We start from the raw sequence: 26,402 nt of genomic DNA on the forward strand, positions 1-26,402 counted from the left end.
CTATACAGATCATGTTTTGAATTTGTGAAGGATATTGGCCTGTCAGCATGTTCCTATGAAGGTATATTACAGGTCTGAGTGTGTTATTTGTGGGTATTTGGAGTGCTGGTCTGAGCACAAGAGTGTATATGTGTGCACAAGAGCAGATGTGGAGCTGTGTGGACATGTATACTTCCTAGGTTTGAGCACGCAGGTGGATGTGTAGGTCATGATACACAGCTATGAATGTATACATATTTGTGTGTGCTCAAATGTAGATGTGAGTAGTACCAGCTTCTCTCTGTGTGTCCATGTCTGAGCAAGTTTGCAGGGTGTGTGCATCTGTGGGGATGAGGTTGTGTGTGTGTGTGTGTGTGTTTGTTTGCATGTGCCACATGGGGCAGCCCCAGCTGAGCTCCCGAGGCGGAATGCTGCTGGTGTGTTACTACTATGAAAGGTTCTCCTGGCCTAGGAGCCTTCCCCTGTCCCGCAGGGACTGACCCTGGTAGGGATGAGCCTCCCCCCGCAGTCAAACAGCGCTTCCCCTTTAAGAGGCCCTCCTGGGTTGTCAATCGCAGCGTCCCCTCCCCTTCCTGCAACGGCTGCGAGTGCGGTTCACAGAGCAGCCGCCAGAGCCTGGGCTGGCGAGATGGGCAGCCGGGAGCGGCGGCGGCGGCGCCGGGAGGCTACTCGCAGGGGCGCCGGGCTCTCCGGAGCCATGGGCTAGCGACGGAGCTGGCGAGGGACAAGCCGCAGCCCTGCCGCCCGTGCCCGGCGGGGCCTGGGAGCGTGCGCGGCCAGAGGGCAGCACAATAGCCCGGGAGGAGGGAGCGCGCAACGCGGAGCCAGGACCGAGCGGCGGGGCTCTCCATTGCCCCGCACATCCCTGCCGCCGAGCGCAGCTGCGCCAGGTCCTCGGCCCCCCGCCCGGGGCAGCGGGGGTGGGTGAGACTCACCTTCCCTCCCTCCCACCTCCGCTCCTTTGTCCACGCTGCCTCGGAAGGGCTCCGGCTTGCTGGGTCGGGGGCATTGTTATCTTTGGGCATGCGGGGGGCGAAGTAGGGGGTGTTTGCGGGGTCGGAAGCAGGAGGAGAGGAGAGGGGACGTTCTCGGACACAGGACCACCGGGCTTTACCTCCCTGGTTTACCTTCATGCGTGGACTGGGGAAAAGATCCATTCCGTGAGTGTGAACCTGTCTCTGGCCGTTTTGTGAAAACGCTCCATGTGAAATTCAGCCCGCGGATTCTCTCCACCTCCTGTTCCCCCACCGTGATCTTTTCCCTGGATGCAAAATGGTGGACCCAGTGGGGTTTGTGGAGGCTTGGAAAGCCCAGTTTGCAGACTCTGAGCCTCCTAAGATGGAGCTGAAATCTGTGGGAGATATTGAGCAGGAGCTGGAGATGTGCAAAGCCTCTATCCGGAGGCTGGAGATGGAGGTCAACAAGGAGAGGTTCCGTATGATTTACCTGCAGACTCTCTTGGCAAAGGAGAAGAAGAGCTATGACCGACAGAGGTGGGGTTTCAAGAGGATTTCCCAGCTGCCTGAAGGGGATGCAGAGCTGCACAACCAGGACCCACATCATCACCAAAGCACCGAGCAAGGGGATCCAGAAAAAAACAGACCCCACCACGGAGAGGAGAAGTTCAAGCCAAGGATACCTTCTCTGAGGAAGCTGTCTGCCCAGAGCGATGGGTCAGACCTGTTGCCCTTGGAGAGCCCCCAGCATGGGGAAGGGGAGCAAGACAGGTGTAAATACTACAGTGAAGAGAAACTGAAGAGAGTGGCAGAAGATATGGAGAATCGCTGTGATATGGATGGATCCCCTTCAAAGCACAGGCCCTCTTCCACCCGCAGGCTGGTGGGCTCCACTGAGAAAGAGGGGTCCTTTGAGCCTCTTGCTAAGGACAAAGGGAATGCCACCAGTGTGGCAGCACTAAGGTCCAACTTTGAGAGGATTAAAAAGGTTAATTCACATTGTTCTGGTGATAGCAAGGATGCTGCTGAGAAGCCCTTCTATGTGAACATGGAGTACCACCATGAGAAGGGTTTAGTGAAGGTCAATGATAAAGAAGTTTCTGATAAAATAAGCTCCCTTGGTAGCCAAGCCATGCAGATGGAACGCAAAAAATCCTTGCACTCCCTCCCATCTAATGTGGTACCCAGCTTTAATGAGTTCCAGAGGCCAGCCTACCGGGGAAGGTCTTCTGAGAGCAGCTTTGGCTATGATGGAGAATACGAGGATGCTGAACTGAACCCCAGGTTTCTGAAAGACAACCTAATAAATGTCAATGGAGGCAATCGACCCCCTTGGCAACCAATGGACTTTCAGCCCTACCAAAGCATCTATGTGGGTGGGATGATGGGGGAAGGAGAAAGCAAAGGACCCATACTGCGGAATCAGAGTGCCTCTGATCAGGAAAAGCATCTTACATGGCCCAGGAGGTCTTATTCCCCAAGGAGTTTTGAGGACATTGGGGGAGGGTATACTCCAGATTGTAGCTCAAATGAGAACCTCACATCCAGTGAGGAAGATTTTTCTTCAGGGCAGTCTAGCCATGTTTCCCCCAGCCCCACCACTTACCGCATGTATCGGGAGAAAAGCCGTTCTCCATCCCAAAATTCTCAACAATCCTTCGACAGCAGCAGCCCACCAACCCCCCAGTCTCAAAAGCGGCCCAGGCAACAGCCAGTCATTGTGTCTGAAGCCACTATTGTGGGAGTACGGAAAACAGGACAGATCTGGCCAAATGATGGAGATATGCCATCTGGGAGAGGTCCTCAGGACAGCTGTTTCCATGGAGATGCAGGTGTGTACATCTTGTTTAAACAGGGGTTTGGTTAATTCACATGTTCGTGTCCACATGTGGGGAAGGAAGGATTCTTTGGGTTGATCACACAAAGGGAGGCAACGGTCTAAAAAGAGAACCTGGGCTATAACTCAAAGCTGCCCTGCTCTGGGGTTGACCACATAGGCTAAAACTCAAGCTTGGGGTACTTAGACTTCTTGGAATGAAAGATTTGGTTCCCAGGAAGGCTGACAGCTCTGCATCATTCTGGAGGTAATAAATTGGGGTCCATGCAATTTATTTCATGTGTTTAAGACTTTATATAAACCAGTGCCTTGAGTGAAGCTCCTCTGACCCCTTTTTATAAAGATAGAAGTTTGTCCTAGTGTCCTTTGCCAATATTTCCCTTCCTTCTACTGTTGTGCTGTATAGTGGTTGAACTGCACCCCATAGCTGCATGGGGTGCATGTCAGTGATGCTGTAACCTGGCATTGTTACCCCAGGGCTTTACCAATAGAAATGCTGCTCCCTCATTTCTGTTTTCCTGCCCATTGGTATTTGGGGACCTCAGACATCATTCTGTCTGCTGTATCATCCTTTAATTATTACACAAGCTAAAGGAATGATAATCCAGCCCTTCCCCTGTGTTTTATAGTGTTTTTAAATGAGTGAGGTTCATGGGATGTTAGGAAGCCCTAGATGATTGGTTAGTTTAGCTTTGGCAGACCCAAAACAGAAATGGATTGTTTTGAGAAGGGAGGGGCATGCTTGAACCCATTCCCACATTTATGTATTCAGGGCTGCATCTGACTGAATTTGATGAAATAAGGAAACACTGGGACCATGTTCAGAGTTGGGTCTGGATGAGGAGAAATTAACAGTTAATTACATTGTTTGATTTAAAGGGGTATGCTGGATTTTATGTAGACATTTGAACTCCTTGTCATTATGCATTGCAATAGCAGCTAACCTCTTCCTTTGAGTCATTTAGCCTTCCAACGTTTAAAGGGAAAGAAATGAAGTGTTTTTCAGGAGTGAAGAAATCCCTGAGATAGGTTTAACAGAGTCCAATCATTCTCTGAGTTTGTATGTAATCTTAATCTCCCTCTCTCTCTTTTTAAGTCAATATTTTAATAAGGGATTAACTCAGATGTCTGCAAACAGGATTGAATTCCTGTAGTAGTGGTGGATTCAAAGCTTTGAAGAGGTTCAGAGAGGGAGGTCCATCAAGGATGTTTTCATTGTCTCAAGTTGCTCTAGTTCTCAGAGTGAGTGATTTAAATGGAAGGAGATCTCCCTGCTGCTTGTTGGAGGCATGTATTTGGGTGAGCATTTGGCTGGAAGGTTTCACAGATACAGTTTCAACCCCCATGAAATTGGAGTTCCATTGTTGTGTTAGTGAAAGGCTGTTCAGTATAAATGTCTGTTTACTATAAATGAAAGCTGCTTGAGCATTCCAAACCTTGGCACCTTGTCCTTGCAGCAACCCCTTCCTTATCAGATTATATATACATATGCGCTGTCTGTTCTATGACTTCTGTGCTCTCCCTTGGTCTTGTGTGTTCTTATGGGATGTAGATGAGAAGCAGAGGGAGGTTGGATCCAATGCTGGTTTAAACTGAGCTGCAGCCATCTGTCTCTGCTCTTTTTGTTTACTGATGTGCTTTAGATGACTGGGGAGCCTTCTAGCTGTTGCAATTTTCCAGAAAGGAACAATGGGGAGAAAACAACAACGGTGGATAAAGCTTGTTCTCCAAGGCAGATTTTGCCTGCTAGATTGGGCTTCCTGAAAGGCAGTGATCTGATTTTTATTTTAAATACTGCTGGATAAGTGAAATACATTATGTGCGAACGTATGTTAACAAAAGAGCCTGCTGGCATCTGAGATCCCCAAACCAACTCCTGGTTTGCAGCCCAATGATTTGTTCCTGGTTATGACCAGAGAACTGCAGGCACATGACCAGGTATATTTTACCTTCCTGGTTTCTCCAGCCTAGGGGATAACATAAGCTGGTTTTGTAGGGGTGGCTGTTTACAATTGTCTTAACCTGGTAAGTAGTGGCTACTTTCTACCCCACTGCAAAAAAAAAGGATTCTATGTCCACAAGACAACTACGTTTCTTGTTCACTGCTGTTCATTTCCATTATAAGTCATTCTGCAGGCATGCTGAATGAGATTTTTTCTTATGCTTAGGAAGGTGTATATTTGAGCCTAAGCAAACTGACAGAGTCCTGACTTCATAAAACAAACACAAACCAAAGGTGTAAGAGGCATCATGTGATGTTCCATATATGGCCTGATAGGGACTATCCTCCACTCTACATGTTATAAGAAAAGGAGTACTTGTGGCACCTTAGAGACTACATGTTATGAAAGTATCTCTTTGCTTCAGCCAGCCTGCGCTGTATCTGTGCTTGAACCATGCCACTACTAGTCCTGCCAATCTTCCCTGAAGCTGTTTGAACAGGATGTGCAGGTCTAGGTCACCGCAGGTTCTGTTCAGCCTTAATGGTAATTAGTGTCAAGTTGGACTTGTCCTACGGTATTTGGCTCCTTCATGCATCCAGATTTCATACATTTCCTGGCTTTACATTCTGTGGGTGAATCTTTTTTCAGGACTTTGGTTCATGCTAACACTGAACTGAACCAGGCATATAGACGTGTGCTATGCACGCTTCCTTTGTGGGTCTGCCAGTGTATCTTCATGCTAGCCAGCAAACACCTGCTTCTTCAGTCCTAGGCCTCTCGCGCAGAGGCTGCCAGTCATGCCAACCATGTGTTAGTTCTACGATGTGGATGGGGACTAGGGTGAGATCACTAAACGCTCTCACTTGGGAGTTAAGCCAAGTTTTAAACCTAGATTTCCAGAAATGAGAGGTGTCTAGAATTCTAATAGCAGACCCAGGTAGCTGGGACTCAGCTCCTTTCTGAATGGCTGTAGGGGGGATGCTGCTCCGTGAGTGTGGGCATTTTAATAACTATTTGTAAAATTTCATAAACAACTTTCATCCAACATCTTGCATTCTGGGGTGAATTATGCAACACTTACAATTATTTCATGTAATGCAAGTGGAGGGGGAAAAGTCTTAACATAGTTTAAAAGCTCTCAAATTTATCACAATTATTTGTATGGAGAATGATAACACATTTTCTAATGGATATTATTTCTTTTTTTCTATCTGCTGTTGCAAATAACCCCATGGTGCTCCCTGCACGTAATTAAGGGGGAAAAGTAATGTAGGGACCTCTATGAAATGGAGAGGTCTCGTTGTGACCTTGGTCAGTTCAGTTTTTAAAATAGTCTCCCTCTCTTTTAGCTACTGATCACACCAAAATTGTAGCTTGTGTTTATATTTCCAGCTCAGCAGGATGTGGAAGTCTGACGAATGCTTGCTCTGTGAATGAGATGATCTTGCTCTTCAGCATGAGGGCACAGAAACCCCACATCTAGAGTCTGGTTAGTAGGTAGCCTGCCTGGGTCCTAAGTGCAGTTTACATTCTCCACAAAGACAGTATTTGTCTACAAAGCTCTTTCCTGTGAATACCCTTGTGGTGGTGGAGACTTCTGTCCACCTGGGAGAGCTAAACAGAGCTCTCCTCAGAGTTCTGCTAATGGCACCCAAGAAGGTTAGCAGGAACCAGTGTTGCTCACTTTGGGAATAGGATTTGTATGTCATTTTACTCCATTGGTAATACGTTTGTAGACCCCTGGTCAGCTCATGGGCAGGGTTTAATAATGCTTATTTTTGTATCTCCGCTAGCACAGAAAGTCAGAGTGCCTCTTCCTGGAGCAGTGCATATAATCAGGCTATGGATGGAGAAAAGTACTCTGAAATGGATCCATGCAAACAGAATGCTTGGCTCAAAACTCAATTTAGGTCCCTTTGGAACAGAATAGCTTAGTAAAGCGTATGCCCAGTCAGGGACCTAGATTCTTCAGTTACAAATGCCTAGCTAGATAGTCAAGCATCTAAGTCCCTGGCTATTAGCAGTATTGGTTTAAAGGTCATTACTGACACCGTTTCAGTGTGCAGCCCAGACAAAGTACAATATAGAGGACAGTGGAGGGAGAGTGTTGTCTGGTGGTTACAACAGGGGATCAGGAGCTATGTTTCCTAAATTCTTTTCCTGACCATGTGTCACTTGTCTGCTGTGTGATCTTAGGCCAGTCTCTTGCCCTTGTTATCCCTCAGTTTCCCTGCTAAATTGGGTGCAATGATGCTTAGCCACCTCCCATGGATTTTAGGATGCTTTGTTTCTAAAGTGCTTTGCTATTCCACAGCAATGTAAACCGTGACTGTCAGTGAGGCAGATGCTGTGCCTTTGTCACTGTTTAGAAACAGCACTTTACTATGAGCAGCTAAAATGGGATTTTATCTGCTGCACTTTCCTTCTACTCTTGGGAACCTCAAACCTAGGAAATTCCATAAAGTGCATTTCGCCCTCCTTCTCTCAAGGAGAGAAGGTTAGCACTCCCCTTGATAAGGATGGAAGAGATCCTAGTGGCCTTTACAACATGCATATGGTTAAGGCATTGCCACTTACTTTGTGGCATCTAACTCTAGGGCTGTTGGTCTGTCACTGGCTCGCTCAGTCAAGAATGAGGCTTGGATCTAGTCTCTGACATTTGTCTCTAGTTCATTTTGCTATTTTTCTTTTTTTTTTAAGCCTTTCTTTGTTATAACCCAGCCCACACTTTAATCCTTTTCAGTACCAGGCAGCGGATTTTCTAGGCACACTAATGACAATACACTGTCCTAAATGGCCCCCTCAGTGCTTCCCAGAGATTGTTTGTTTGTTCTTGACATTATCTAGCTGCTTATTATATTGCCCTCCTTCCCAGAGTGTGTGAGCGGAACGCCCTCTTCTTCCCCCACCAGCTCTGACGAAAGAGCTGAAGCTCTTTGCTGATGGCCCTGCTAATGTGATTGAGCATGACCTCTCCTCCTTCCTGTGCACCCTCTTTCTCCTGCAAGTGGATGCAGACTCTCGGTTGTGGCCCTGCACAGTATTCAGAACAGGGAGATTCAGATAAACCATTTTTTCTCCAGCTCGCTGTGTACTCTGGATTGTTTTGTTTCCAGCTGGGCCTGGCTATACCCAAAGGACAAGCAGGCCGCAAACCAACCAGTATCGTAGTTGTGTCTGTGGTGAGGATGCGGGTGTCACCATCCTGCTCCATGACAGCAGAGGACCTTCCTATAGTGTATGATGTAGAAGCAACAGAAATAGGACTAGCTTCCCCATTGGTGGAGAAGAGAGGAGAGAGATGACTAATAATAAACCTGGGGGTCACTTGCCTACCCTGCCTTTGCACTGAATAGCAGTGGCCATTCACTGTGCACTTGTCCATGGCTCAAGCTAGTGCTGCCAGCATTTCCCTCCTGCCATTTGACTGAAGTAGAACATTTATTTCATGTGCAATTATGTGAATATGTAAAGTGATTGCTTTTCAGACTTCTACCAGCTCCCTACAGAGAGCACCTTACCATTCACAGAAATACAGCCACTTGAGTATAGGTCATGGCAGCTATAGAACAATGCCAGCTAAACTACGCCCAGGGACGAAAGGCAGGAAGCAAAGATAATAAGAATTTGCCAACGTTGAGGGGTGGGGTGAGGTAATGTCTTTACTTTTGGAATGTGCTGTGCTTGTGGATGACATGCATGGAGGAGATGGATAGATTTGGGGGCAAAAGATGTCTTACTCAAGTGAAGTGACAGGAATTTTTAAGGAGGCCCAAGTTGAAAGATGGCCAGCATGCTGACCAATGCTCCCAGTTCTTGCAAGAAGTAATGTCAGGTCTTTAATTATCACTAATAGTCCAAGCTACAGTTTTGAACCTCGGCTGAAAGACAGGCCAGCAAAGAAGCCTTTGTGAGTTTGAGACCTGGTAACATGCTTCTGACTTCAGAGTCGAGCACTGTGGTGCACTGTAAGCCTAACAGAGTCCTGTCCCTTTTCCCAGCCCACTGGGGATAATCAGTCACAATGCCCGAGGCAAAAGGGGCCAGTGCTTTGCCTTCAAGGAATTTTGGAGGTCAGTCCATAAAGGTTAATGAGGTAAGACTTGGCAAGCTGGCCGTCGGAGGAGTAATGCATTGTTTCAATTACCACAGGAAAACCTATCAGATTGTGGAGCAGAGGCGCAGCTTTCGTGAAGCCACCTTTCCCCCAGAGAAACCAAGACCAGGGCAGCAGGTTGTTTGACTTTCTCCTTTTAGTTTGCTTCACCCACCCAGATAAACATGAAAGAACTATAAGGGCCTGATTCTGCTCTTACTGTGCTGAAAATTCATTGACTTCAGTGGAGTTACATCTGTTTCTTGCTGGTACACGTGAGAAAAGAAACAGGTTTCTAGTGCTATATCGTGATTCAGCCAGTGGACCACAAACATTGTCAGAGAGAGAGGGAGTTTGACTGCACATGATATCTAAACTCCTGAGTGTCTTGGCTGGGTGTGTGCAGTGTATGAAGGAAGTCCTCTCAAAGCAACAATCAAATTCTTGAGGTACAAAGCAGTTTTTAGCCAGCGCACCAATTGTAAGGTGTATTATTTTTCTGCCCTGATTTTTAAATTACACATGATGAGGGCTGGGATTGTTGTACATTGTAAATAAATCCTTGAACATCAAAGCTTCTGTTAATGGTGAGGCGGGGTTTTGTAATCCGTAACATCCTAAAATTTGTTTTGAATTACAATGTGCGTATTTTAAGCACTAAAACTGTCATCTGAACAGAGCTGATGCGGGGTGCTCCAGTCACAGTATTTGTATGTGGTTTGCATATCTGTTCTAGTTACTAAAATAATAGTTTCTCTCCCCTTACCCCCCTCCCCCTTTCAAACTTATACAACTCAAACCCTCTATTTAACTAGGCAACGGAACAAGATCAGAATCTCCTTTATCTGAGAGGAAACCCAATCTAAATGTGGCAGCTGGGGCTGGATTGCCTCATGGTCGTATGGTTACCTGTCAAATGTGACTCCATGGTGGCCATACTGTCTGAATGAGCTTTATCAGTGCTGCACATTCACTTTTATATCCGCTAATATTTTTGAACGGTACATGTTGGTATAACAGTCTCTGATGGGGATCTCTGTATTCGCTACCAGCAAATCTAGCATAGCCTACAAAATAAACTGCTATTCTAGTGGCCACTTTTTTTTGCATCCTAATCCCTACTGCATCTTTCAAAGAAAGAAACCTCTTATGGTGTTATACCAAAATCAACAGTGTTTCTCTGCATGTCACTCCAGATTGTAGTGTGGCAAGGACCCAAGGTGCTTATAGATTGGACTGTGCTTGTAGGAAAGTAGTAGCTGTAGCATATAGCACTGTGTGGATCAAATATTTTGATTAAGATACTTCTGCAATCCACTATCCCATAGGTAATTCCAAACCTATGGGATAGTGGATTGCAGAAGTATCTTAATAATGGACAGCCCATGTGTTTGGACTCTATAAACTTAGTGCATTTCTATCTCTGTGTGTGGTGTCTGGGAACACAAGAACTGCACAGGCTTGGGTCCTTATGCCTGCTGTTGACTCCCAAAAGACTTAATACCTGCTGTTGACCCCCAAAAGACTTAGAACAGGATTCTGATCCGGCTCACCTAGCTCTGAAATGCAGCTACATCTGAGATGGGTTGTGACAGCCATTGTAATGGCACCAGTAATTTGCTGCACAGCATTTTTAGGACAAGGAAGATACTCTGAGTTTCACTGCCTGAGAGTCAGCTGGGTGAGAATGCCCTGTGGGAGCCTGCAGCGAAAGAGGGCTCTTGTTGTTAGAACACGGCCTTAGCAGTTCAAAATCCAGTCCCCAAATCATTTTCAAGTATGGACAGCGACAGCTGCACGCTCTGTGAAAATGGGCCAGGAGCATCACCGTGTAATCTGTTCTGAAGAAAATACACTTAAGTTCCCTGAGCATCGGGCTTCAAACATGCGCTCAAGACAGTGAAAACTGAGTATTACTGGTCTGTTTGCACAATATGCATTTCCAATAACGTGGAGCGAACTGTATCTGCTACAGTTTGGACTAAAGTCGGCAGGAACTATATATTATTCGGTGCGTTCACCCAGGAAGGTAATAATGACTCATCAGCATGGCTGGTGTCAGCTTCCTATGCTCTAACTGAGACTAGATTATGATGCTCTGAATAAGTCAAGAGGAGGAAGAGTTTGTGAGTATGTTACCTTCCAACTACCTCTTAGTTTAGAGCCACATGACATCCATATCCCACCAATCTGATATTTCTGTTTTGGTCCTGCAAATTATTCATAGTAGACAATGCTGAAATATGAACATATAAAGTTACAAAAAATAAGATGCTAAGGAAATTTATTGCATATTGTCTGAGGCTTCCTATGCTATTTTTTTGGTGCCCTTCATTTTGTGTCTCACACACACACTCATTGTGTATCTCATTTAGATCCTGATAGGTTGTGAGCTTTGGCTTGGGAGTTCCCTGCCCACATTCTCATGTCTTTTGTGACCACTTGCTTCATGTTCCCCTAAGATCATCCCTGGACCGAAGTTTAACAGGGAGGAAGTCAACATTTTCACATGCCTTGGAGTCTTGCAGTGTCATGTTATTGTCCTTGTTTCAGGGAATCTTGGTATTTAGATGAATTTTCTGCTGGTTGCACTAGTTACTTGTATGGATTTGTGGGTTAGTCAGTAAGAGAACATCTTGTTAATCATCATAGCAGCTCTCCAGTCTGAGCCTAACTGGCTGCTAGCAAGCGTGATGCTTAAACTTAGTAGTGATTAAAAGGTGTTTTATGAAGGGGTTGTGCAGTCTGCATGACTTCATGATTGCTGTCATGGGAAGGGTGGAGACAATGGGCATGGGGCGACACAATTGAAGTGTGTTGCTTTTAAGGCTGTTAAGAGCTGATAAGTAAAATCTCTGAGTTATTCTTTCAGTAAAAAGAAGAGTGAACTCTTATGCGATCAGAGCAGAGGCAGTGGATGACTTGTACTTCCAGTTGGGTGGGAGTACTCTCTTGGTCTTGTAGTAACGAGCCAGCCTGTGAATTCTGCTCTCAATCAGAATCGGACGAAATTTGGCATCTTTATCCTTTCTGTTTCTCTCAAGATGTTTACGAACAGCAACAGCTTTCTTATGTTTATGACTGAAGCTGTAGTAGGATGGAAATATATTCTTCAGCCCTGGGACATACGTGTTGCTCAGGAACAGAGAGATCTCACTAGAGAGATCAAAGCAAAGTTATCCCAAAAGGATTTCTAACAGTGGGGTGAATTACTTTGCTTTTTTGTGTGCAAGGGAATGGTGTGGCACGGAGCAGAAAGGAGATGATTTCTGCTAGTCGGGGGGGTTTGCAGAAAAGAATTCTATTAACATTGTGGCTCAAAAAAATACGGATCACGTAATCTAGTAATCAAACTCGGTATTGAAGCATAGTGGGAGGGGGAGGAGAGAAGGGTATACTTAGTGGAGTCTAGGGTACTGCCTCAGTGGGAAGCCCAGAGCTCACTCCTAATTGGATACAGGAGGAGGGGTGCATGCAACTTTGCTATCCTGGGTGCTGGGCTGGAGACACTCTCTCTGTCATCTCCCATTTCGCTCCCTCCTACCCCCTCCACCACAGCCATGCATGAGGGATCTCAATGGAATATCCCTTAACCATGTTAGAAGGAAAGTGTTTATACTTCATTGCCTATAGTGCATATTCTGCTGTGCACAGGGCAAAGCACTGATAATGCTGCAATGCTCTGCTCTTCCTCATACAAGTGTATCTAGGACCTCAGAGGTCTGCTTCCTGCTTTGCCTTTGAATTTCAGGGAGATCGCTGAGCTGCAAGGCTGGCCGCACTCCCTGATTTGACTTGCCAGGGTGAGTGGGAAAGTGGAATTTTAAGCTCATCTTTTCCTAACATGGGGCTCTTCTTAATTTAACACTCGGATGGCAGCTGGGTTCTGTTCCTTGCACATCTAGGAGCTCTGCTTCATGACTTTGGATTATGGCATGTTCCAGAGCAGTGTCTTGCACTCTTCTCTCCTTCCCAAAGTGTGGAATCCCTTGCTGCTAGCTAATCATTATGTGGTGTCTGGAGAGGGGAAAGGATAAGAATTCCCTAATGCTGGGAAGCTGCTTTTAGCGCAGTTCTAGGTTTTTGGTCTGTCTGTTGCCTGGAGGAAGCTAAACTGCGGCCCACGAGAACAAGGTGACATAGGCGCGTCATCTCCCTGAATATGCTGGGAAACTGCAGTGATTTTTTTGTAGGAAGATCCCATGCACAAACCTGCCACTCTGACCCCCTCAAATCTGAGTTTATTCTCAGCCTCCACATTTAGTCGAATATGTTTACCTTAGTGACTTGATGGCCCATACATGCAATAAAACTCAGAACACTTAGCCACATGCTCAGTAGTGCTTACCATTGAACCTTTTCAGAAACCTGAAGCTGTCTGGGTGAAAACCCACCCAGATGTATTTTTGTATTAAGCAGATTTAACAAAGCTGCTGGATTGCAGTAAGGTGATCCAAGTGTGAATGGCTGCTGTTACCTGTAGGTAGTGTCAAGTCCAGGCATTGATGATTCAGGCTTCTAAAATAATCCTCCAGCAGGTATATGTTTTCCAACAATATTACGTAAGGCTTTATCTACTCTATAACTATAAAAGTGTCCGGAGGACAGGTTACAACCTAGTTGTCTCCTGACCTGGTCACAATGTGGTTAAAAGAAAAGGAGGGCTTGTGGCACCTTTAGAGACTAACAGCCACAAGTCCTCCTTTTCTTTTTGCGGATACAGACTAACATGGCTGCTACTCTGAAATGTGGTTAAAAGTTGTAGTGTAGATGGGCACTAACCTTGTCTCCACACCCAGGCTAATGCACTGGACAGTCCAAGTCTTAATGCAGTTACTGAACCTGTCTATGTTACAACTTCCAACCATAGTGTTAACTGGGTTATGGGCTAGCTGTTTTGTAAATAGGTCTTCTGACTTGGTTAGAGTGTAAATGCAGACAGCACCTTAGATCCACAGGGTTAGTATCCTCGTATCTAAGCTCAGATACTCCCTTTGAATGTGTTCCAATCCTCATGAATTCTGAGCTGCAGTGGGGAATTTCACAGGGATGTCTGAGGTTGCACTAGAAAGACAGTTTGGAAAGCTGATTCCTGTGCTAAAGTCCAAGAGAGCCTCCCAGTGCCCCCCAAAATAAGGCACATTTAGAAGAAACAGCTGCGTGGATCCGTCCTTATGAGGCCAGGCAGGATTGATTCTATGGGTCAAGTATAAGGAAGCCTCTTAAAATGCATCTGGACCAGGTGTGGGCTATTGAAGGGTGGCCTTGGAAAGGAGGTTTATATTTGATGCTGTGCATCCGATGAAGTGAGCTGTAGCTCACGAAAGCTCATGCTCAAATAAACTGGTTAGTCTCTAAGGTGCCACAAGTACTCCTTTTCTTTTTTCTTTTTACGAATACAGACTAACACGGCTGTTACTCTGAAACCTGTTCTCAACCTGCGGGTCATGAACAGGAGTCGGGGATTCGCAACCCCCACAGCCTTCCCATCTTGCTAAATGGGATGAGATTCTTGACTAAATTATGACTAGATGGGTGGAGTTTCCAGAAGGGTCCCAGTATGGATGAGGGTGTCCCAGTGCAGCCTCTGCTGTACGGGAACAATTGGAGAAAACAGTAGGGATTGTTCTTATGTTTGCAGGTATTATTATTTTTGTTAGTTAACACATTTACACATGCTGATGGTCACCCCAACTGAGTCCCTTTTGAAGGGCAGGGGCATGTACTAAACATCTGCTCACCACGGGCTGGGAAGGATCCCGCAGTGACTTCAGTCAGCTTTGGCTCAGCCTCAGAGCGATAACTAGGAGTTTCTGTATACCTGCCTGAGGTTGCAAAGTGAGATGCTGGGCTTGATGTTTAACTCCTAAGCCTGTGTGTTTCTAACAAACAGCACCTCACCCCCCAAAAACCAACAACGGTGTTCATTCTACTTGTTTGTAAATGGTTTAAAAGTGGAGAGCCTGGTTTGCATCCATATCACCCAATTTCAAAAGCCATGTTACAGCCACTATGTTGGAAGTTGTAGCATAGACAGGTATCTGAGCCCTGCTAGGCAGGCAGTTTCAAACACGTTCTTGATGTAATGTTTCTCTGCCTGTCTGAGAACTGTGCTGAGTGCTCACATGCATTTGCTGTGGGTACTATGGAAACGCCAACCCAGTTTGGAAAGCATTTTTTGCTAACACTTACTAACACTTGTCAGCATACATCTCTACCGACAAATATCTTGAGGCTGACAAAAAAAAGTCGATGTGCTTACAAACATACAGAGTTGTTCATACAACTCTTTCAACGTGCTTCTCTAATTGGCTTAATCTTGAGATGTCATTTGAACTTTTAATAGATTAAAAAAATTTTAAAGTACACTTTCCTTATATAAGGAGAGCTATGTTTCTGTATTTTGAATTAAACTTTATTGTCTAAGAATAAAACGAGACACCATCTAACCTGTAAGGTGGATGGTGTTTAGGCAACGTGCTCTAGACACGTTCTAACATTGTTTGGTCTTAATTTGTTTTGATGTGACTGACTGTGTTATAAGCATGTTAAGCTAATGCCCTCACTCTGCCCTTGACCAGCCAACCCCTACATGTTTGAGCCCTGACCTTTAAATAACATGGGATCATCTCATCTCACCCACTCAGGCAAAACTAATCCATGTCATAACATGGCTAGTGTGCTGCTGTTGTTAAGTGTGATGTTTAAACACAGTAAAATTTATACTGCAGATAGGACCGAAGTAACGCAAGTTTTAGTCCCCATCTCCAGCTTTATTACCTGTTATGGTCTGGGTTTTCCCACTTTATGTCACTTTGCTTTATTATCTGCTGTGTAAACAAGCTCCATATATGCTTTGAGAGCGAGCAAAAAACAACTACTACAAAACAAAGCAGTCAAGACCAGGGTGGGAACTTCAGAAGTTTGTTCAATTTCCATGTGTTGGTGTTACACATTTTAAAGTTGCTGATTTTTAAACCATTTCAAAGTATTTTAGTTTGCTATTATTATAATAACCCAGAGCTAGGTTGGCATTAAAATCTGTTTCCTTACTGAATTTGTTTTCTCCTCTTATATAGGGTTAATCATAGATTACTTTTTTTTAAAAGAGCATATGAGCTATCTCCTTTGTTCTTTGTTTTTTTACATTGGATGAGGTAGGGAAATAGACATAGTTGCACAGACTATGGAAACATACGAGGAAAAAATTAGGTCAAATTTTGTTACCTCCAACCTTGAAGGAATCTCTTCTAAAATAATTTCTAGCTTGTGTATAGTGCTTTTCATCCCAAAATGCTTTAGAGATCAGTAGGTCAATATCGTTATCTCCATTTTACAGATGGGTAAGCTGAGGCCCAGAAACCTGCTCAGGGTCAACCCACAGCCGAGTAGGAGAACTGGGAATAAAACCTTGGTCTCCTGAACTGTAGTATAGTGCACTTTCTGTGGGTCACACTGCCTTCCAGTGGAAAAGCTTGTCTATAGCTATGTGATTATAAATAAATTACAAAGCCCTCTCATCGTTCTGACATAAAAAAAATTGTCAAAAATGATGATCCCTGGCTTTTGGTGATTCTAATAGTTGTTGCAGACAGGGGATGGGTAGCTCTAGTCTGTGATAGAAAGCCATATTGGCACTCATTTCTGGTAGTTAGTTTCTGTAGAATGGAAGCTTTAGTTTTTTGTGTTTTGAACAAAGTAAACTTAAGGCCTGTTCCACTGGGGTTCCTGCCAGGGTTACAATTGTGTAGGCTGGGCCTTTGTTTCTAGCTCTTCTATAGCAAAGAAAACTGTCACAAATAATTGCAGAACTGCTTCTGCGGAGAAATAATAGCTCTGAAAGGTATGAACTGCGCCTCATCTCTGTTAGCACCAGCTCCCTCACAGTCTCTCTGCTGCAGCCTTGTTCCTTCTGCTTTCCATTTTCTTCTTGTCTCTCCTTCCCTCTATCTATTCCTAAATCCACGTGCTTATTAATTGATCCCCTGTACCTTCTTCCCCTCAATGTGTCCCCCCCCCACTAAATAATTAAAAACAAAAATGCAAAACTCACATGGCATTTGCTACCCATCCCTCTAGTTGTTCTGCTCGGATGTTGCATCTCTTTCCCTCCCACCCTTTGTCTCTCTTATTTCGTTTAGACTGTACAGTCTTTGAGGCAGGGACTTTCTTTGATTACATGTTTGTACAGGTCCCAGCATCAGTGAGCCCAATATGGGACCATTAGGTGCTACTGGGTGTGCTAATAACGGGGGTGTTGATGTTCCATAATGATGACTCTCTCTCATATCATATATATATATACACACACACACACACACACACACACACACACACACACACACAACTTTGTTAACAATTTCATGGCTGATCATCCAATTTGTGTGGAGGAGATTTGGGGTGAAATTTGGAGCAGAGTATCCTTTCTGCAGTCAGACCCCTGCTTATAATGGCTTGATTGGCAGGTGTAAGGGGTGGAAATTTATGCCACTAGTTGTTCAGGTTTTATAGATGATTATATAGAATCCACCTATGTATCATTTTGTCTAGTATCAGTTACAACCTTCAAGGGAAAAACAAGTTTCTGGGTCAGCTCAGGGCATCATTAAAAGACAGACCAGGTGGTATTCCCAAACCCATGTGACAGACTCTTCTTTCTCAGCAGCCCATTGAAGTATTTTTTTATAATTTTTTTTTATTACATCAGCAATATTGTGTTGGGCGTCTATGTCCAACAGAGGCTGGGACAGAGGATGCAATTATCCCTCTCTTCCAAGAATAGAAAGACCTCTGGCTCCTGCTTGAAAACTGCTTAGGTCAATAAACCATCTGGAAGAAGAGCTTGGGGTGGATGCTGGATCAGCACCACCTTACGAGGAGACTGGATCACCTTGGAAAATCTGATTAGGTAGGTCTTCTTGGCTAACTTATACTCTGTGTCTGTGTGTCTAGAAGAGGGGAGGGTGTGAGGAGTAGGACTTGCTTTATTTTTATCGTCTGATGTAATTGCTGTAATAAGCACTCGGCTGCAGCATTCTGTCCCCCATAGCTGCACAGTACATGGACAGTTTCCTTAGTTGAGCATTTTCATGCCGAGACCATTGCCAGACCCTCCTTCGTTGGTTTTTTGGGAAAGACAGAATTTTACCCTCCTGACCCAAAAATGTAAATAATCCTTAACAGCAGCATCGCTCGTCTGATATACTGGTTTTAAAGTGAGGAGGGGAACCACAGATGTTCAGCAAAAGTAATTATGAAGAAACTTTAAAAGCCTTCTGTTGCTCTACCTGTCCCTTTAAACATCCCTGCTTTCAGTCTACCTCTGTCTGCCTCACTCAGGTCGTTTCCATGACTCTGTCAAGATAAACAGTTCCATTTTGTGGACCCTGAGGACACAGATGTTTGTGATCTGTTCTGCTTTGTCCTGCTATATGCCTAATGTAATAGTAGCCAGGTGCTGGGTTCTTGGCTTTTAATATGTCCTCTGCAGGGGTGGCGAGTTACATGGGCTCATGGTGCCTGGGCTTCACCAATATTCGGGGGCCCGGCTCCACCAATGTTTGGGGCCAGGTCTCTCCCCTGGCCCCACTTGCTGCCCCGACTTGCTGCCCCGGAGCCTGCAGCTCAGGCTGACTCTGCTCTGTGGGCTTCCAGCATCAACTGCTGCCGCAGGGTCCTAGTGCCCCCCTTCACTGGGGCCAGGGCAGGCTCCCCTTCCGCCCGAGCCCTGAGCCTCTCCAATGCCCCAAACCCCTCATCCCAGCCCCAGACAGAGCCATCACCCCCCCCCCCCGCACCATAACCCTCTGCCCCAGCCCTGAGCCCCTCCCATACCTCAAATCCCTCATTCTCAGCCCCACAGCCCTCACCCCTGTACCCCCCTCCTATCCCCAAACTCCATCCCAGAGCCTGCACCCCTCACCCCCTCCTGCCCACCTCTCCCAGCCCGGAGCCTGTCCCCAAACTCCCTCCCAGAGCCTGCACCCCAGCCCTCTGCATTCCCTCCCAGAGCCTGCACCCCCACCCCTTGCCCCAGCCCGGAGCCTGCACCCAAACTCCCTCCCAGAGCCTGCACCCCTCCCCCACACAAACGCCCTCCTAGAGCCTGCACCCTGAACCCCTCCTGCACCCTAATCCCCAGCCCCAGTCCAGGACCTGCACCCGAGACCTCCTCCCTCCCACCCAAACTCCCTCCCAGAGCTTTAGGCAGGTGGGGGGGGTGGGTTCTGGGCACCACCAACATTTCTACAAACCTGCCACCCCTGGTTTCTCTGCTCTTTCTGTTCCCTGCCTGGTCTACCAACATGGAAAACAACGCCCCACCCTGTTGACTCATTGTGCCCAGAACCCTCCTCCATTCCTGAAATAGGATTAATATTGGAGGCAGTTCTAACATAAAGATGGGGCACTTTTTTTCCCTTCCCTTTTTACATAGCTTGTTTCTACTTATGCTGGGCTTGAGAATCTTGTTTCCCATGTGCTGTTGCCTGGGGCTGTCTGCCACAGGCTCATTCCCTTATCTAGTATTCTCTTAAAGGGCTTTTGCAACAAATACAGCTGTTGTAGAAAAAAACTATGTATGCAGAATGATCCTTTTAACAGGTTTATTTTTATTCTGTATCAGGTGCTTAAGTGGATTTTGCTTCATTTAGAATTTCCTAGAAGATGAATCCAAGTGGAATCTGCTGCTGTCAGGTCCTCTCAGGTTATGTCTCAGCACACACCTAATGTGTGAACCCAGGAACTGCTGTGCTGTGCTCAGGGCAGGGGCAGAAGGGGAGGGCTCATCATTATTTAGAAGTAGATGCAGGGAGTAGTGAGCTGTTTACCATGAATACCATGCTGTTGGCTGCATGTGCGGCTTTCAGGTCAGACTTTGAGGTCCTGGTTGCTCTGCTAGGACTTTAAAAATGCTATGTCTTTTTTCATAACAATGTGGGTTCGTCCTTGTGCTGTATGTTGTGAAGGCAGAACATGAGGGAGCGGCAAGTTCTGGTTGCTCACTCCGGAGGTGGCTGCATGTCAGTGGTGCTTTACTTATGTATATACCCTATTTTGTTTTGGAATCAAAGGACTGAATCAAGAGAAATGTCAGATATTAACAAATTAATTGGTTTTTAAAATGCACAAAGTGGCACCCTCCTTTCCTGCTGACAGAGGTAAACAGGACCCTGGCCCTTACCATCAACGTGTGATGCAGACCTGTTGTAATGTCACACTTTTTGAGCTCTTGCAAACAAGTGTATCCTGCAAAATGCTAGAACTGGCAAGGAACTAGTCAGCAAGTTGACTGGGAAGGAACAGTACAACCTTGAGCAAAGCACTTTGGAATGTAGCAGGTTCCTGATAAGAGGAACTGGGTGGGCGAGTCTTTTGCAAGTAGTAGTTCCATGGAAGGGCTGTGTTTCTAGGGAAGCATAGCACTCTCCTTTTTAAAACTTTGGTTGAAGAACTGTGAACACACTGAGCTGTGTGGGATTGTTGGGAAGGTTTTGCTGACCCTTTATGAGCTAGATGAAGGATTTTTATCTACAGTTAATGTTACAGAACTTTACATTTTTTTTTATTGGCTTTAAAAGGGCAAATAAAATCATCCTATATTGATGTAATGCATGTGTGAGGGAGGAAAAAACAAGTCAGTCTGAGAAGGAGCTTTTCCACAGACGAAAGGAAGAAGAGAGTATATAAAATTGATTTGGGGGGGAGTCTTCCCTGTCACAAAATAAGAACAGGTAGCACTTGTATAACAACACTTGCCAGGACCTATACATGCCTTAGAAAGGCTAATTAATTAAGCTTCACAGCCTTCCTATGAGTCAGGCATTATTTACATTTTAGAGAGTGGGGAACAGAATGAAGGAGACCGGAATTAAACACATTCCAGTTTTCCTGTGCTACAGGATTGACTTCCAGATTAACTGGCTCTTCTCATTTACATTTCTCCAAACACAGACTTGCCTGTTGTTCTTGGTGCTTAAGAAGGTGCATTTACAGCAAAGGTCAGTTGTATTTCAGCCTGAGTTAACTTGTCAGGATTCTCCCTGCCAAAACTCCCCTGAAATTTAGAAAGTCCCCAATTAGGCCTTGTTAATGTTCATTGTTACGTGATCAATGAGGGCATGGCATGGCATGGTCAGTCAGCCAGGGAGTGCAACTGTACTGTGAGAACAAATGGGGTGGTTCTCAAACCGACCCATCTCTTCCACCTTGGCTGAGTATCATAATTTATTGCAGCAGCACCTAAAAGTCCCAGTCCTGGACCAGGGCCCCATTGTGCTAAGTGCTGTACAAACACAGAACAGAACAAGAAGACTGTTCCCCCTCTGCAGAATTTAAAATCTAATAAGGGTACATACAGTTCTCTTCTCGCTTTGACCTGAGTGACCCTACAGTCTGTCACTTGCTCTCTCCTACATGGGCATCCTGACCACTAGGAAACCTTGAGAACCACAGACGGACACTAATCATTGTGGTGCCTCTCCTGGGCTGAAAACACCAACTGTGTAGGACTCCCCTTCGTGTGCTAGGTGATACAGCCATTCTTGGCAAAGGCACTGGTGACACCCAGTCACTTTCTAATGCTACCTACACAAGGAACAGGCTGATATTGGCCATGGAGAAATTGCTTCCACCTTCAGCATCAGCACCTCTCCTCCCCCACCTCTGCCAAGCACTCTGACACTTCATTGTGCACCTTACCTCTAACCCAGAGGTTCTCAAACTGGGGGTCGGGAGGTTATTACATGGGGGATCGTGAGCTGTCTGCCTCCACCCCAAATCCCACTTTGCCTCCAGCATTTATAATGGTGTTTAAATATATTAAAAAGGTGTTTTTAATTTATAAGGGGGGGGTCACACTCAGAGGCTTGCTATGTGAAAGGGGTCACCAGTACAAAAGTTTGAGAACCTCTGCTCTAACCTCTGCCATGGCAAACAGTACCTGTCTCTTAGCCTCCATCTCCTCTCCTCTGGACTGCTGCAATTCACTTGTTTTGAGGTTCCCTAAGGCTAAACATACTGCTGCACTATCCCTGGAAATGGAAACGCATCCACTTCTACGCTGGCCCCAGTCATTAGACTCCATACCAAATCCCCCTCCTGCTATTCAAGATCTTGATACGCTTACTTGCTCTCCTTGCCATTCAATCTCCTCACTTCCAATTCTCCTGCTTCCGCCCTACACCCTCTCCAAATCCCGAACATCTTTCTTCCTGGCCCTATCTCTTCTCCTATGCTGACCTCCACTCTGTGCCTAACTTACCCCCTCATTCCTTTCAGATCCCTTTTTCAAGGCCCATCTGTGTGACTCTTATCCCTCTGGCTAATAAAAACAATTAAATTCTGCTCATTTTGTGGGTCTCTCTGTCCCTGAGCTCACTCACTGTCCCTAAAACTGATTTTTTTTTAGCTGACCTTCACCCCCTGTTCCACAGCATGCTGGAGATGCTGCTGGTATGGTGTTAGAATCTGCATAGTTCATGCTTTGAGATGGTACAAGATCGTGATACTCTCATAGGAACTTTGCTGTACAAAAGATTGAATTCTGCGAGGAAGAGCCACTGCACCATGATGGCTGTAATAAGGTTGCCCTTCACTTGTTCCTAGACAGCCATCCTGCTGCCCTTGCCCCAGTTCCCCCAAGTGTATGCCGTCCCTGTGGGCCGGCACACCGAGTCCACATTGTGGAAGAGTCGATCAAACGAGGGAATACAGCACTTGGCAAGAAGCAAAACCACCCGCTTGCCTGTGCAGGTTTGTGAGATTGCTGTGGAGAAAGACATAGACTAGTTTATTAAAGAGGTGGCCTGTGGCTGGGCTCCTTGAGTCTGCTGCCAGCTTAGTGCCTGGAAATACATTATAAACATAGCGCCTGATTCTCTTCCTGCTCACACCAGCAACTCCATTAATTTCAGTGGCGTTACTCCTGACTCTTAGCAGCGTGTGAGGCGGGGCAGAACTGGGCCCACGCTCTTCAGAACACCTTCTAGTCAGCAGCTTTGTAAAGAGGGTGTCTTGCCCTTGCCCCCTCCATCTGACCTAAAGGGCCCAGTGGCATCCCAGCTGCAAGAGGTGCTCAGGGGGCTATCCGAACAGTTGTTCATTTTGTCCCAGGATGAACTAGCTGTGGAGCGTAAGCGGCTGTCAGCAGCCAAGATGAATGGACTGCTTGTTTGCTCCATTCAGAAATCCCTGGTCTTCAGGGGAGGTCAGAGCCAGGATATGTGCTGGAGGAGAAGCCTTGCTTACAGAGAGCCTGCTTCGGGAGTGTGTGTGTAATAGAGTGCAGGAAGCTTGAGGCAGAGATGAGAAAACATTTAATCCCTCATTTGCTGAGCCATAAAGGTTTGCGTGGTATCAGGCTGTCCCTGTGCTTCCCTCCTGCTTTAATGACTGTGATGATGACTGACAAATGGAGGAGGCAGAGCAGTGAAAACAGGAAACATAATCCCTCAAAAATAATCTATTGGGAAAGGGAAGGGAGAGATCATAAAAGCAGGCTGGTCCTTTAATTATGGGCCTGCTTGTATGGAGGTGATGGCTTAGCATAAGGCACCACCTGTGTTTTCCATGGGGCTAGTGCAGCATCCTTTGTTCTCTGTGGGGTCTCTCCATGGTGGAAGTGTCTTATGGTGGAAATCACGTTCCTTGGTGTGGGGCCACTGCTAACCACGGACTGCAAGAATGATTTGAACTTTAGAGGTGTGGGATAGGACATAAATGATCTGGAAAAGGGGGTAAACAGTGAGGTGACAGCATTTGCAAGTGATAGCTATCTTGAGTAATTTTGTAAGTCCAAAGCTGACTGCAAAAAGTTACAAAGAAATCTCCGTGAATAGTGTGACTGGGCAACACAAAGGCAGATGAAATTCAATGTTGATAAATGCGAAGTAATGCACAGTGGAAAACATAATCCAAACTATACTTACAAAATGACGGGGTCTAAATTAGCCATTACCATTCAAGAAAGAGAACTTGGAGTCATTGTTGATAGTTCTCTGAAAACATCCGCCCAATGTGCAGCAGCAGTCAAAAAAGCTAATAATGTTAGGAATGATTAGGAAAGGGATAGGTAATAAGACAGACAACATCGTAATGACACTATATAAATCCATGGTACGCTCAGATGCATGCAATTCTGGTTGCCCAATCCCAAAAAAGATATATGAGACTTGGAAAAGGTACAGAGAAAGGCAACAAAAATGATTAAGGGTATGGAACAGCTTCCATATGAGGAGAGATTAAAAAGACTAGGACTATTCATCTTGGAAAAGAGATGACTAAGGGGGGGATCTGACAGAGGCCTATAAAAGCATGAATGGTGCGGAGAAAGTGAATAGGGAAGTGTTTTTTACCCCTTCACATAACACAAGAACCAGGGGCCACCCAAGGAAATTAATGCAGGTTTAAAACAGACAAAAGGAAGTACTTCTTCACAAAACGCACAGGCAACCTGTGGAATGAATTGCCCAGGGATGATGTGAAGGCCAAAACTATAACTGGATTTAAAAACAATAGATAAGTTCATGGAGGATAGGTCCATCAGTGGATATTAGCCAAAATGGTAAGGGATGCAATCCCATGCTCTAGTTGTCCCTAAGCCTCTGACTGCCAGATGTCATGGATCAAAACAGGTTCTGGTCAGGCCTGCCCTGTGTTTTCCCCCTGCCTTTTATTGTGGCTGGTTATATTTGCCTCTAACTTCTCTTGCCTCCCTTCCAGAACTGGTTGGTTCTGCCTCATCCTCCAATAGGGGAAGATTGCAGTGTGAGAAGGGAGACGAATTAGGTTGAAAAATGGAAATAACTAACTAAAATAATGTGAGTTCTCTGAAGCCCTACTGTGTTGCTGATGGAACTCTGCAATATCTCCAGCACATTATCAATGATCTACAACCTATCCTGGAAAACAATCCCTCACTCTCACAGACCTTGGGACACAGGCCAGTCCTCGCTTACAGACAGCCCCCCAGCCTGAAGTAAATACTCACCAGCAACTACACACCGCACCACAGAAACACTAACCCAGGAACCAATCCCTGTAGCAAACCTCGTTGCCTACTCTGTCCCCATATCTACTCTAGTGACACCATCAGAGGACCCAGCCACATCAGCCACACCATCAGAGGCTCATTCACCTGCATGTCTACTAATGTTATATATGCCATCATGTGCCAGCAATGCCTCTCTGCCATGTATGTTGGCCAAACCGGACAGTCCCTGTGTAAAAATAAATGGACACAAATCGGACATCAGGAATGGTAACACACAAAAGCCAGTGGGAGAACACTTCAGTCTTCCTGGACATTCTATAACAGATTTGAAAGTAGCTATACTTGAACAAAAAAACTTCAGAAACAGATTTCAAAGAGAAACAGCAGAACTAAAATTCATTTGCAAATTTAACACCATTAATTTGGGCTTGAATAGGGACTGTGAGTGGCTGGCTCATTACAGAAGCTGCTTTGCCTCTCTTGGAATTGACACCTCATCATCTATTGTTGGGAGTGGACTACATCCACCCTGATCGAATTGGCCCTATCAACACTGTTTCTCCACTTGAGAGGTAACTCCCTTCTCTTCATGTGTCAGTATATTTATGTCTGCATCTGTAACTTTCACTCCATGCATCTGAAGAAGTGAGGTTTCTACCCACGAAAGTTTATGCTCAAATAAATCTGTTAGTTTTTAAGGTGCCACCGGACTCCTTGTTGTTTTTGTGGATACAGACTAACACGGCTCCCCCCGATACTCTGCAATATCTGTGCTTCTCCATCCTCCCTCCCAACTTCCTTACAATGCCAGCCTGGAGGATGCTCCTCCTGTATCACACAGACACAGAGTGACCTGAAGAATTGGGTGTTAGAGCAGCGAAGACTCCTGCTGGGAACACATGTTTTAAAAGCACCTTATTCACTGCTCCACAATGCTGTCTCCTCCCTATAGCATTCCTTCTCATCACATTACTAGGCGCAGGTGGAAGGATGGGTTTCCAGTTGAACTGAGACCTGCTGTACTCAAGTACATGAGGAGGGAAACTTTAGAACCTGCCTTGACTTCTCAAGAAGGGGATGGTGCGGCACAAGAAGGGAAACTAGGCAGTGTGGTATGATGGATAGAGCACTGAACTAGGATTCCAGAGATGTGGGTTCTATTTCCAGCTCTGACACTGGCCAGCTTGGTGATGTTGGCAAGTCACTTAATCTCGCTGTGCCTCCATTTCACCATCTGTAAAATGGGATAATGGTACTGACCTCTTTGGTAAAGCTCTCTGAGATCTACTGATAAAAAGCTCTATATAAGAGCTAGGTATTATTATTATTATGGGAAAGATAAAACCTATTCAAATATTATCATCCTCTGTGGACAATGTTGAGTGTATTTGACCATGCATCTCCACCTTTGTCTGGAATGGCCAGTGAGTACCCCTGAACTCCAGCGACATTCACTGACTGTATGTTTCGGTGTTCTGATGATTAATCTAGGGTTGGTGTGGCTGTCATAAATTGCATTGTATCTAGCTGTGTATGTGGCTCTTGTAACTGTATGGGGAAGCAAGCTATAATGGCTGAG

At 45.6% G+C, this 26,402-nt stretch overlaps 1 protein-coding gene and 1 non-coding gene across 2 annotated transcripts in view; both read left to right on the top strand.

The window, feature by feature from the left end:
• The first annotated feature begins 1,044 nt into the window (after positions 1-1,044).
• Positions 1,045-26,402, top strand: part of BCR (BCR activator of RhoGEF and GTPase) — a 130,253-nt gene continuing 104,895 nt past the window's right edge. Inside the window, exon 1 of the mRNA XM_074972824.1 lies at positions 1,045-2,788. Within this exon, the coding sequence (XP_074828925.1) occupies positions 1,273-2,788 (1,516 nt within the window). The 5' untranslated portion in view covers positions 1,045-1,272. The remainder of the gene's footprint in view (positions 2,789-26,402) is intronic.
• On the top strand, positions 7,212-7,339 carry LOC141999664 (U6atac minor spliceosomal RNA). The gene has a single exon (XR_012642054.1). It is a non-coding gene; the product is annotated as a U6atac minor spliceosomal RNA (small nuclear RNA).

The sequence above is a fragment of the Natator depressus genome, chromosome 15 (assembly GCF_965152275.1).
Source record: "Natator depressus isolate rNatDep1 chromosome 15, rNatDep2.hap1, whole genome shotgun sequence".
NCBI lineage: Eukaryota > Metazoa > Chordata > Testudines > Cheloniidae > Natator > Natator depressus.